Raw genomic sequence first — 13,803 nt, 5'->3', positions numbered from 1 at the left:
CTGGTTTCAGCTTTAACAGTTATTTTTTATTTTTCCTAGTAGCTGAGTTGCTGTCTGGGTTTAAACCATGAGAGGAGTACAAGAGGTGTGAAGTTAGGTTGTAAAATGCCCTTTGAAGATTCCAAGGAAAATATTTTGGAAAGGACCTTGACGTTTGTCCGGAAACAGAGACTTGAATGGAGAAGCTCCATTTCCTTTTTGTAGTTCCGTGGTATCTTTTAGAAGTGTCTCTCTGATAACATTCAGAGCATTAATATTTTTTTTATAAGATGTTAACAGGTTGGTTTGGATTCTTTCCTTTCCCATCCCCCAACTGAATAATGTTTTCAGACTTCTCGTAGCTTGCTGGTGTATACAGCATTAAGAGTGTTTCAAAATATTTTTTGAACCTACCCTCTTTGATGTCTTTTAAATCCAGTTTAGCCCACAAATGTGATTGTATTGGAGCAAAACTGTCCAGCAGATACAGCTAAGTTCATTTGATTTGCATCTGCTCCATGTTCCTGTCTCCTCTGAAACACGGTGGTCTTCTTTTGTATTTCAGACTAGTCTAAAATTGCTCACATGGGCTGGTGTCCTCTGCTGCTTGATATGGAATGGATTTGCTCAGCAAGGTAAGTCACTTGATTTCATTGCAGTGGTTTCATGTTGCTTTAAACTATAAAAACTATATTTATTTAGCACTTACTTATGTAGCTAACTATAACATTATTAGGTGAGTGCTAATGGCAGTATGTCAGTCATAACTCATGTTAGTAACCTGTTTGTAGATAGAACTTAGTTTTAAAAAAAACAGAATGGAATAAACTAAAATTCTGTTGTTGATGCACACCTTTTTATAAATGAAGTGACTGATTTGTGTTCTTTGCTAGGTGGGAGTGACTGCATAAAAGCTAATGCAAAATCGTGTGGTGAATGTATACAAGCAGGACCAAATTGTGGTTGGTGTAAAAAAAATGTAAGTGTTGCAAAATACCTTGTATGGTTTGTTTTTTTGAGATTTTAGTAAATTCTTTAAATGTATAGAAATGTTTATTTTCCCTAGTAGTAGTTTCCTGTAAGTCTTCAATTTGCTACTTAAAAGTTCAGATACTATGATTTCCCTGATGTTCTGATTCGAGTATAATTGGTTTTCACAATGTGTTTACTTCTCCTTTTGTAAACCTTAAGCATATACAGACCCTACAGGCTGTCTCACAGTTATTTAAAAACATTCCAGCATGGAATCTGTCTGGGTATGCATAATTATGTTCTTCCACTGACATTAGAGTAAGAGGTAATTTTAGGCACATATAGGTGGAGTAGGGGAAGAGACTGGAGGTTTTCTTTTATAAAAGAAAGATGTTAAAATTTTATTTTTCTGTTGTTGGTAGACTTGGGGTGTTGGAGGTTGGTTTGAGTTTGCTTCAATCTGAAATAAAAAAGTGTTTTCTTATGTAATTAAAAATCAAATTCAGGAAATAGAGAATGTAAAATAATCTCAAATTGTGTGAATTGTGTATATGCTGAAGTGTCTTCTTCAGGTTAGAAACAGAAGAAAATGGCTCCTACTGATTGTCTTTAGTTTGTTACTGAAAACTGGGAAATTTTCCTGTTTCTTGCTAGAAGATGATAATATATATTTAGCTCCATATAGTACCTACTTACTGTTCCCCAAAACAGCTTATTAACTTCAGACATTAAATTAAGCTGACTAACTTTAGAATTTGGCCTTGAGCTATCAGGTCCTAGTCATCAAGAACTGACAAGCTTTAAGATATATTTATGTATATACTTTTTTTTTGGGGGGGGGGGGGGATGAATCAGAATTGCCAAGTTTCTCAGTTAGAAACCTTCTTTATTTTTATTTGAGTTTAGAGGGGTTTATTTTATACTTGAGGTAATGGTAGTTGGTTGTTCAGTACAAACTTACATATTGGTTTTGCTCACGTATCTTTACTTTTGGATTCGGTTTCCCCCAGGTAAGAGTTGTCTGTCTTTCCCCTGCTCTGTCAGCATATTGCCATTATTTTGTTATGGAGTACCAAGGTACACTTACATAATCTTTAATAAAGCCATTAAAAAAAAAAAAAAAAAAAAAAGAAAGTTAAAAGGAAGGATAGTTGCCAAGGGGACTGTACAAATAGGTTAACTCTATAGATTGCTAATGCACATGAAAGCTTTTTCCAACTGCTGTCACTTTTAGAGTAGCTGATTTAAAAGGATGTTCAGGTTCTGTCAGAGGTGACATTGGGCATTTTGTTTCTTTCATCTTGCTTACCCAATTAGATCTAAATAGATGAATACTCCTGGACTAAGTAGTAGTGGCTGGTGTGTTTAGTATACTTTGAATATATTTCAGGACTGGGTGTTTTATTAATGAACTTAAAGAAGAAATAGAGTCATTGTAAAAAGTGTTACTGTGAGTAGAATATAACAAATAGCAGATAGCTTTAAATTTGATCCTTTTTGCCTGTGCTTTTTAGGACTTTTTGCAAGAAGGAGAACCAACATCTGCCCGATGTGATGACTTAGCAGCACTAAGGAGTAAAGGCTGTCCCATGGAAGATATAGAAAATCCCAGAGGTAGCAAACAGGTGCTTGAAGATAGGGAAGTAACAAATCGTAAGATAGGTGCTGCAGAGAAGCTGAAACCAGAAGCCATTACACAGATCCAGCCACAAAAATTAGTGCTGAAACTAAGAGTCGGTAAGGACAATTTCATTCTAGTGATTGGATGATTTTTCTGTCACCACTACATCTGTGATTTTTGTTTTGAATGTGTAACCTTTTTGTTACAGAAACTACTATTGTTCAGATAACCTGAATGATAGCAGAGCCATTCAGGTCAGCCCCAGGTGTTCAAATACTCCAAATACTGTTTGATTTTTATGAATGTTAGATAATATCACTTTTTCCCAATAGAACTTAGGAGAAAATAGATACAGCATGAATTGAATATATTTCAGAAAGGCAAAAATGGTTTGTTTTCCATATTTTGTAGTTTTATTTTTTACAGTGTGGCCTCTCAGAATGAAAGTAGAAGAGCATGCAAAAACTTTAGAGCATTTCATTTTCACTGAAGTACTGCTGTTGCCTAAAGCATGTGTGCCAGAACTGAACTGTTTTGTAGTTATGCAAGATTTCTGGATTGCTATTTAAAATACTTTCCAGAGGCTAAAGATGTGGACACAGGACTACAGAAAAGAGAACAAAGTAGCTGTGTACCATTTCCAGCCCCTAAAGAGAACTTTCATTCAAAGGGGGAGAAGGGCGGAACAGGGCTAGTAGCTCATGCAGTACTTGAGCATAACGGAGATTGTCCTTAAGGAGAGTTCCTAGGTACTGCAGACATATTGAACAGCTACCTTGTTTTTACCTGGAATAAGAGCCTGTACTCAGGGTTAGCTGCTTGGAGGTGATTGCCTTAATAAATGCAAAATCATCTGAAGAAGTTTAGCGAAATGAGGAGAAGAAAGGGAAAGAAAGGAAAGTTACTTGGCAATTTTGGTATTACTCCTATTTATTTCTAGTGTGACCTTTTCAGCTTCAAACCAAATTACTGTTCCTCTGTTGATACAGAAGTCTCTTCATCAGAACATATGAGGGACCTGGGCAACCACAACCTAATTACTCAAAAGATTATTACTGTGTTTATAAGCACTTCTCTTGGTTTTAAGTTCCTTGGTGAAGGACTGTGTGCTTGAAGAGGGGGATGTTTGCTTTCTGTTCAGGCTCTTTTAAACAGTGGCTAAGGAAAATCTAAAGCTTTAAGGTTTTGGTTGTTGGGGTGGTTTTTTTTTTGCCTTTTTGCATGTGTAGTGTGTGTGTGTGTGTGTGTGTGTGTGTGTGAAAACAGTGTTGCGTAACTGCACGATCCATATGCTATTCACTTTGCCTGTCTAATGGTTTCCCCAGTTTGATAATTTTGGTCATACTAAGCAAATGCTTGATAATTATTAAGCAGACTTCAGCAGCAGTAACATCACCATTTAACATCAGTGACTGATGAGGGTGGAAGATAAAATTTCTAATTCTATTCCTTATTTCATATATAATTAGGAAAAAAGAATACTTTTCCATTGGGGGTGGAGTGTAATTTTCTGCACTGTCTTTCAACATCAGAGTGAAACTACGTATTTCTGTTGGCAAAATTCAGGGTCTAGGCTTACAAGTGCAATAAATAGTAACTTGCCATTATCTCACTGCTGTTTCTGTGCTTTCAGCCTTTGTTTGATGCCAAGTAACTGGAAATACTCTGATTTTTCTTTAATAAGCCTATTTAGACAATGCAGTGTGGGGATTGTTTGCTGGGTTGGTTGGGGTTTGCTTTGTTTTTAAAATAAACTTTTGGAGTCATCTTGGATTCAAATAGATATTGAAAATTTATGCTATTAGATCCTATTGGAATGTTAAAATTATTGCAAGCGTGAAGATTTGAAATTGCAGTAACTTAAGAGAGGCTTGATTTTTTTTTTTTTTTTTTTTTTTTTTTTTTTTGGCAGGTTAATGTTGTCTGTGGGGAGATAAAATACCTTAGAAATGTGAAGTTGGACATTTAAAATAAATAGTTCTTGAATACTTGTTGAACTATGCACATGTGGAATTTTTAGTGATTTGTATTTTTGTTTAAAACAGGGGAACCCCAAACAGTATCATTGAAATTTAAGAGAGCTGAAGACTACCCCATTGACCTTTATTATCTTATGGACCTCTCCTATTCTATGAAAGATGATTTAGAGAATGTAAAAAGTCTTGGAACGGCTCTGATGTTAGAAATGGAAAAAATAACCTCAGACTTCCGAATTGGTAAGAAAGATTTGTCTGTCCTAATAAAAAAGAAAATATTTCCTTCCTGATGTTTTTCACATGATTACATATAAAGAGTAATTTATTTTTTTAAAGTTACCAGTATTATGACAGATATTTCTAATAGATAGAACTTGTTGAGGAACGTAGGAGTACTTGGTGTGAATGCCAGCAATGGAACGTAAACAATTACGAGAACTTTTTCTGATGTCAATTCAACTATAATGCATTCGCATTCTGTTGTGTCATAATATAAGAGACTTCCATTCTTCAGCTTACAGGGTTCTTGTTGTTCTGTCTTAGGCTTTGGCTCTTTTGTGGAGAAAACTGTGATGCCATATATAAGTACAACACCAGCCAAACTAAGAAATCCTTGCACAGGCGACCAGAACTGTACAAGTCCATTTAGCTATAAAAATGTACTCAGCCTTACCAGTGAAGGAAATAAATTCAATGAACTTGTAGGTAAACAGCACATTTCTGGGAATTTAGATTCTCCCGAAGGTGGATTCGATGCAATAATGCAGGTTGCAGTTTGTGGGGTAAGTGTGTATTGGTTTTCTTTACTGCTTTATTAGATCAAATTGTTTGAATATAGCCATAGCATTTTATACTGGCTGACACTTAAACATGTACTCTCATGCCAGCAAGACAAGAGAGATTAGGCAGACTGCATGGATATGTGCATTTGTCTTCTGTGGAGACCTCTAGTGAGTGAATGAAACTGGGAAGTGCTGATTAGAGGTCATGTTCATAGCAGATAGATGCATTCCAAAGTACAAAGTTTTTAAAGTTAGATGCAGAAGAGGAGTCAAATTCTGTGCAAAAGCATATGAAATCCTGAGTAAGCAACTGTTCTCCAATTATTTCAAAGCTTTATCTGCTGCTTGTAGCTGTTGTTTCAGTATAGTTCGGTGGAAGCTGGAGAGGGACTTTAACAAGGGCATGTAGTGATAGGAGAAGGGGTTATGGCTTTAAATTGAAAAAGGGTAGATTTAGATTACATATTAGGAAGAAATTCTTCACTGTGAGAAGGGTGAGGAATTGGAACAGGCTGCCCCATCCCTGGCAGTGTTCAAGGTCAGGCTGGGTGAGGCTTTGAGCAACCTGGTCTAGTGGAAGGTGTCCCTGCCCATGGCAGAGGGATTGGAACAAAAGGACCATTCTATGATTCTGTGAGTGTCTGTCCTCTCTCTGCTTGGGCTGTGTAGTAATGATATAGAAAGGGACTTTACATGCTGGACTGATGTGCCCGATTTCTACAACCCTGTTGCCCTTTAGATACTCTAGTGAAAACTGAACACCAAAGTACATCTCAGAATATTTCTTGCCTGTGGTGAAAAACTTGCAACAGATGTTTTGGACCAGACAATTAAATGCAATTGTTTTTAAGGTTTGAGTGGATTATATGATTTCCATGGTGACTCTTGCAGTGTGGCTTCCCCTGAGCCTGTCTCCATTTGCGTGCATTTATTTCTGAAGTGTTGGTCTCCAGTGCTCTAAAGTAAATTGTTGCAGAATACCAAAAATCTGTTTGTTTGTTTCCCAAGGAACAAATTGGCTGGAGAAATGTTACACGACTACTAGTGTTTTCCACAGATGCTGGATTTCACTTTGCAGGAGACGGTAAACTTGGTGGAATTGTTTTACCGAATGATGGGAAATGTCATCTGGAAAATAATATGTACACAATGAGCCACTATTATGTAAGTCCTCACATCATCTTCTAGGGAAACTAATACTTTGTGATGCTTAAGCTCAAAAAAACATCATTAGGTCATCTCGTATAGTTTCAGACTGCTACATCTTGTGAACTTTACCCATTTACCTCTGTATTATATCAAGGGACCTTAGTTAACTAAAGCAAATGTACAATAATTAATCAAGTCTTAATTGGAAACTTTCAAGAAATGGCAACTTTCATGCTGTGATTTGTGTTGGTTTTTAACCTTTTTAATAATAATTCTACATGTCCACTTGCAAACTTCAGTGGCTCTGTCCCATTATTTTACCATTTCCAAGTCTTTGTGTTCAGAACTAGTGTACTACTGTAAAATAGAGAGCTCCTTGGCCAGCCTGTTTTAAGATTGCTTGAAATCTTACGATGCAGAGTTTATGGTTAAAGTATGCTTAACAACATTGCCTTAATGGGTCATTGATAGGTAGATCAGACAAAAGGTGAAAAGAAAAATACTTGCTGGATGGAGTAAACACAGTAAGCTTTACAAAGTTTGCGTGTTCATAAATTCCTAAAGTTAAGTGAGTATTGGTCAATATAAACCTCAAATTAGTTCAGTTTTATTTCATCTAATTAAGAAAGTGCAAAAGGTTGTAGTTTTCATAAGTCATATGGAAATCTACAAAAGAGAGTTTTCTGAGAACACTGAGATTAAGGATATAAGATGAAGACTTTACGTGGCAGGGAATATGATAAAATTACTGTGAAAAGGTGTGATAAAACCTGTGAAGATGAGTGTGAAAAAACACTTATCTACACAGGGCATATATGGAATCTTTTCAGTGCATGTTTGTTTGCAGAGGTTGTTTTGGTTTTGAACTGTGACATAAGCTGGCTAGTTACAACTCTTATGTATGTTCCTAAAGGTATTTATGATGTCAAAGTCTTTCTGATTGTTTTCTAGCAATGTGTCCCAAATTTGAATTGCATTTTATGCTTGATTTTTATAGGATTACCCCTCTATTGCTCATCTGGTACAAAAGCTTAGTGAGAACAATATTCAGACAATCTTTGCAGTTACTGAAGAGTTTCAGGCAGTTTATAAGGTAAAGATAAATAACACAGAATTCTGGTCTCTACTTTTTTCCATCGAATGCTAAGACTGACTCAGATTTGCTCTGAAATCATTAAAATTATTTAATTTGAAATAAAAGTTATTATGAAAGTTAGTGATTGTGGAAGTAGTATCTTGCTATTTCTGGTGTTATTATTAAGCCTTTTTTACTTGTTCAAAACAATACTGAGTTCGTGTGTAATTTCCATGGAGAAAGTGCCCCTCCTCCTTGCCCCTCTTTATCCTTCATAGGTAGGAGGGAGTGGAGACAGTGCTAATTTTTGTGAACATTTTTACAGCAAAATAGCTGAGAGGAGTGTGGACACTGAATTAAGAGACGTACTCATGAAAGAACGTATTTTGTCCTTTGTGGTCTATTTATATTCCTGATGTTTAGAATTAACTAAACTGCTGGATGTGATTGTGAAATAGGAAATGACTGGGTGAAGAAGATGCATATTTTTCCTTGTTTTGACTGAAGAAGGTGGTTTGGGTTTTTTTGTTTGTTTTTCTTCTGCTTTTTTAAACTTTATTCACATTGTAAGTTTCTCTTTTTCATTAGAAATCATCTTTTATCTGCTTGTCTTTTATGCACTAGAAGTGTGGTGCTTCTCTAAGATCATGAAGTTGACCACATACAATATAAGAGAAGGTCTTAGTATTCTGTTACTAAATTTGACATGAAAATGCAAAGGAAAAGACTGGATGTTTGTTTATAGTAGTGTTGTGTATAACCTCAAAAATCATAATAATCACTGGCAACACCATGGGCTTGTCTTTTTGAAGTACTTGGTCTTGACTAGTTAACCAACAGAAGCATTATAGCACTTTACAGATATTTATAGCGCAAATTTTACTTTGTTCCTTATTAAAACTGTAATTGTCCTTCTGCTTTTGTAAATATTGAAAGGAATTGAAAAATCTGATACCAAAATCAGCGGTGGGAACGTTGTCTTCAAACTCCAGCAATGTGATTCAGCTGATCATTGATGCATACAATGTAAGTTCTGATTTTTATTTTGGTTGTATTAATCTTCTTCTAAGTTGTTACAAGTTTTTAATAGCAGGGGGTACTCTAGAGTGGATTTTTATTTTTATTTTCTACAAAATAGTATACTAAACTATTAATATACCACCACTGCAGTAAACCCATGCTAGATATTCAGACACTATGGCAATAAGAGGTTAGGTGTCTAGAAAGACCCTCTTAAAGCCACTTAAAACAATGTTACAGATTTAAAGTCATCATCCATGTTTTCCCTTTTAAAAAAACACACAAAACCCCACACTGTTTCTTCAGCACCTTCAGTTCTTGCCTTCTTTTCACATGGAGGAGAAAAGGGCCATTTTGCAACCCCTTGACCCCAAAATACCTACGTCAACCTCAGGGACTCCTGGGTTTAGCCCCACAATATTTTCTTCATAGCTGCATTGTTTGCCCCTTGTACTCCAAAGGAAAAATGGGGCTTATTTACACAAGTGCCTCCAGCATCTGTACCTGCCCCGACCTTGCGTAACAAGACTCAGCCATGAGAGGGGGTCAACGCAGCGTGACTATGGGCAGTCCGGGGCTGGTGTTTCTTGGCACACTGGAATGTGCATAATTCCAGTGTGCCTGTGGGATTTGCACTTAGGCTGTGCATAGTTGTATGATGTCTTTTCTTCAGGGGAATGCTTATGTGAGTCAGGTCAAACTTAGCTAACAATTGTTGTTCTAGTCCCTTTCTTCAGAGGTTATCCTTGAAAACACCAAGCTACCAAAAGGAGTGACAATCAGTTATAAGTCTTTCTGCAAGAATGGAGTGAATGACACACAAGAAGATGGAAGGAAATGTTCTAACATTTCAATTGGAGATGAGGTAACTTAAATTATATCTGCTGCTACTCAAATATATAAAATTCATTTAAAGTGTCCAGTGCTCAGTTGGGGTTTTTTTAATGATACAGGCAAAAGTCCTTTTATTAACATGGCACTCCATTTATTTTTCTTTGCAGGTTAAATTTGAGATTAATGTAACAGCTAATGAATGTCCAAAGAAAGGACAAAATGAAACCATTAAAATTAAACCACTGGGATTCACTGAAGAAGTGGAAATTAATCTCCAGTTCATCTGTGAATGTCAGTGTCAAAGTGAAGGAGAACCTAATAGTCCAGCCTGCCACGAAGGAAATGGAACATTTGAATGTGGTGCCTGCAGGTAAATAGACATTTTTGTTGCTTTTTGCAGAAGAAAAATGTGAGGAAGACCTTTGTGCCTTTAATTGGAGGTTACTTGGTTTTACTAATTTTTTTTTGTGAAAGGACAAAAATTAGTTCTAGACACCTATTTTTCTAAGATATTTTTACATACTGCCTTATGTCTGCAAATAATCCCTATGCTGGAATTCATAGGAATTTGATCATTAAATTGGCAGTATCGTGCAACTCAGAATTCCAATTTGGCCTTGAGTCAGTACTTCAAAGGATATAGGTCTTACTGCTTTTTCTGTTTCTACATTTAATTTTGAGTTCCATGTAATATGGCAAAATTACAGATTTATGGGATAACATGAATGCGGACACTTTGTGATATTTTTGCAAGTATTCATACTGATCTAATTATATCCTTCTAATGTGAGGTCTGTTGATACTGAGAAATCCAAAGGCTTCATAGTTTTTTCGGTAGGAGTTCCTAACCACATTGGCACCAATTGTTTCATAGCAGGAAAGACTAAAAAGTCATAAAAGAACCACTTTTTGTCTTGGATGACATCCTAGTCTCTTCTCTCTCTTTATTTTTATGGTTTTATTTCTAACCTTTTAAGGTCCTGTTACAAAATTTCTTCTAATTGCATATACCTATAAATCTTTTACTATATATATAGTTTTTATTAATCCATTATCTATTAGTATATTTTTATTAATTTCTTTTATACTAAGTATAACCATCACAAGGTTTAGATTACACATGTATTCCTTATTACACAATATTGAGTAAAATTATCTCTGTAATTACACACAATGAAAGCAGAGCAAAATCTTAAGAGTTTCAGTGAAGACTGGTTGAAGATCAACCTAGTAAATCAAGGTTTAAGTCTCCCCACCCCTTCCCCAAGAAACATACAACAGAAATGAACTGTTTTCTCTTGGAAGCCCTTGAGACAAGAATGATAAGAGCAGAGTGGAATTAAGATCTCTAGGAAAACAAGATCCAGGACTTTACAGTATTGGCTCCTGCTCAGTGAACTGAAACCAAAATAAAGCGTAGCATTCTCATTTCTCATGGATTAATGACTTACTAGAAATAAAGCAAAAGATACTGACCTCAGTCTTCGGGGACTTTTGGTGTAGGATGGACTATCTGCCTGGTGAAGGTTAATGTGGTGTTTGAAAGACTGAGTTATGGCCCAGTAACTGCTTAGTATTCTGTAAGTTGGGAAATAAGCTACTTTGTATCCAGTATTTATGGGCCATTGCTCCATTTTTGCAGTCAGATTTTTATGTTTCCCTGAAAAAGAAGAGATTTTCCTCTTTGTGTAGAAAGACTCTTAAACTTGGTATTGCTGTCACTGGTGTCCCCGTGGTTTCACGCTGGGGAGAACAAACATGTGGGCAAGAAGAACCTTTTGCTTTTGCAACAGTAGCAGTTTCCTGACAACCATTGTCTCTGATACCCCAGAACAGTTTGTCTGTCATTGCTGGGAACAAGAGCAACCTCCATTTGTTCATCAATACTGTAACCTTGATAATGAAAAGTGCTGATGCCTGAAGATCTCAGCTCAGCAGCTCTGCACATCATCTACTGGCCTGCCTAATTGCTGTTTATGGGAAATCTTTTCATTGAAAGATGACAGCAGCTACAGTAAACTATCACTGTCACTTTAAAATAATTCGTGTTCTGTCACAGGGTTAATAGTGGTTATATGGCAATTTAGATAGAGGTGGTGATACATAGTTTCTTATCTGGAAGGAGTAATCGGTATCGGAGCAACTTAGTCCAGTTTGCTCCAGCAGCTTCAAGAGTGGCTATGTAGCTGTCAGCTGGAAATCTTATTTGAAGTTTAACTTGGAACATCACTTGAGAGAATAGTCACTTCTATTCCTGTTGGTGCTATTTTTGCAGTATTTTTATTGTATTACTTTACATTTTCAGTTGTGTTTTTACCTTGCAGATGTAATGAAGGACGTATTGGAAGACTATGTGAATGTAGTACAGATGAAGTAAATAGTGAGGACATGGATGCTTACTGCAGGAGAGAGAACAGTACAGAAATATGCAGTAACAATGGAGAATGCATTTGTGGACAATGTGTATGCAAGAAAAGAGAAAACACCAATGAAGTGTATTCTGGAAAATACTGTGAATGTGATAACTTCAACTGTGATCGATCAAATGGTTTGATTTGTGGAGGTGAGAAACTGCTTCAGTTTTCTGCAGGCAAAACTGGCCAGCAGTTGACAAGTCCATCAACAATACTCTGTAGAGTGGTTATACTTAGCTTAAAGATCATAGATACCTCATAATAGAGATGAGACTATTCACAGGTTGAGTAATTGAAAACACTTATCTATTAATAAAACAGCTCTCTCTGATCATGAACATATGGTGCGTTTATACACATTTCACCTTCTTTGAATCACAGCTCCAAGAAGGATGTAAAGTGAACTTGACTTCTGCTGTTTATTACAGAATTACCTTCAGGTATTAGAGTAAAGAATGCTGAGGCAGCTGTCCTGAGATTATAATGCTATGTTGTTTCAGTGTAGCTGCTGTGTCAATAAAAATAGGTAATGACCTCAGCTTACTTGTAACAGAGAATGCTTGACTCAGTGCTTGACAGGATACCAGTGAGATGTTGTCTTGAGACTGTTCTGGAAAGTAGGTGAAGATTAGAAGTGCAAGATCCAGAAAAAAAAAAACACACCTTAAACTGCTTAGAACAAGACTGATGGCAGTTAATTCTCAAAATCAAAACCAGTTTAGAAAGCCATTCAGCAGCCAGTGTCTTAAATTATTTTACTGCATGTATTTTTGTCCTAAAACTTTCCTAGGCACATGGAAGTACCTGCTAGGAGTGTAACTACTACTTCAATTTTTATTGTGATACAAAAATACAACCGAGAAGTCACTAAGCTTTAGCTGAATTATGAGAATATCTCAACTGTCTAATTTGCTCAGAATACAGTATTAGTCACCTGCTCTACGAAGGGTAGGAGCGATGGTGGTGGTGTTCCAAAATATATGGTAACAAGTAAGTATTGACTTAAACACTTTATTCTCAGTGGAGAAGGAGAGATGTAGCCAAAGATCTTTCCATTTTATCTGAAAAATCCTTCTGGAGATTCAAGTACCTTGATTTCTGTGTAGGGAGGGTAAGGAGCATAAAGTTTGGTAGGGTGAGGTCAGAAGTACAGCAGCTGAGTGGTGGTGTTCTAGGGAGCCAGAGGTGTTTTCTGTGTTGTGAAGTGTAAGCGCATTGCTCATCTTTCTAGGTTTTGCTTTAAAAATCTGCATGGTGATAGATATGAAGAGAGGGGTGATCAGTTTGTCTGTATACATATCGAACTATGAACTGAAGCAGTGTTGTAATGCTCTCCACCCAGGAGATCTGGCCGTCACATTTTACTGGTCTTGATCAGCTTTTCCTAGTCTTGTTACTGCATTTACGGAAGGAAATAGTAAGTGTAGGGCAATGCGAAAAGGGGAGAAATGCCTGTAAGTAGTTTTTTAAGGAGCTAAAATTTCTTATGCAGCTCTTCATTCATTAGTGCCTTTATTATCTCTCCATAAGGGATTTCTTTTCTCTATATCTGTCCCAAGATGGTAAACACTTATTTCTTACAGTCACAAATGTTATGTATTACATTAGGCTTCGTTTCACTGAGTATCTTTTCAATTTACAGGAAACGGTATCTGTAAATGCAGAGTGTGTGAGTGTTTCCCCAACTTCACTGGCAGCGCATGCGATTGTTCTTTGGACACTGCACCGTGTATGGCATCAAATGGGCAGATTTGCAATGGAAGAGGAACCTGTGAATGTGGCACCTGTAATTGTACAGATCCCAAGTTCCAGGGCCCCACATGTGAAATGTGTCAGACTTGCCTTGGAGTCTGTGCCGAGCATAAGTAAGTACCAAGAAAACCAAGTCACAGCCTCTGTGCTTTTGAGTTAGTGATGTTTACATGTGCAGAATTTTCAAAATGAGGGGTTTGGTACCATCCTTTATTCCACCATGAAGTGC

General features: G+C 36.6%; 1 protein-coding gene across 2 annotated transcripts in view; it reads left to right on the top strand.

Moving 5' to 3' along the window:
- ITGB1 (integrin subunit beta 1) overlaps nt 1–13,803 on the top strand; it is a 47,392-nt gene that overhangs the window by 20,107 nt on the left and 13,482 nt on the right. For both annotated transcript variants that reach the window (XM_057432449.1, XM_057432450.1), the window contains exons 2-13: nt 545–614; nt 873–958; nt 2,466–2,688; nt 4,618–4,788; nt 5,092–5,330; nt 6,339–6,494; nt 7,477–7,572; nt 8,491–8,580; nt 9,299–9,439; nt 9,576–9,778; nt 11,733–11,971; nt 13,465–13,687. In XM_057432449.1, coding sequence (XP_057288432.1) covers nt 545–614; nt 873–958; nt 2,466–2,688; nt 4,618–4,788; nt 5,092–5,330; nt 6,339–6,494; nt 7,477–7,572; nt 8,491–8,580; nt 9,299–9,439; nt 9,576–9,778; nt 11,733–11,971; nt 13,465–13,687 — 1,937 coding nt within the window. The remainder of the gene's footprint in view (nt 1–544; nt 615–872; nt 959–2,465; nt 2,689–4,617; nt 4,789–5,091; nt 5,331–6,338; nt 6,495–7,476; nt 7,573–8,490; nt 8,581–9,298; nt 9,440–9,575; nt 9,779–11,732; nt 11,972–13,464; nt 13,688–13,803) is intronic.

The sequence above is a fragment of the Pezoporus wallicus genome, unplaced genomic scaffold (assembly GCF_028554395.1).
Source record: "Pezoporus wallicus isolate ANWC-B61680 ecotype Strahan unplaced genomic scaffold, APGP_CSIRO_Pwel_v1 scaffold_2584, whole genome shotgun sequence".
NCBI classification, from domain to species: Eukaryota; Metazoa; Chordata; class Aves; order Psittaciformes; family Psittacidae; genus Pezoporus; species Pezoporus wallicus.
Note: the sequence above shows the minus strand (reverse complement) of the source record. Positions and strands in the feature narration are given on the sequence as shown.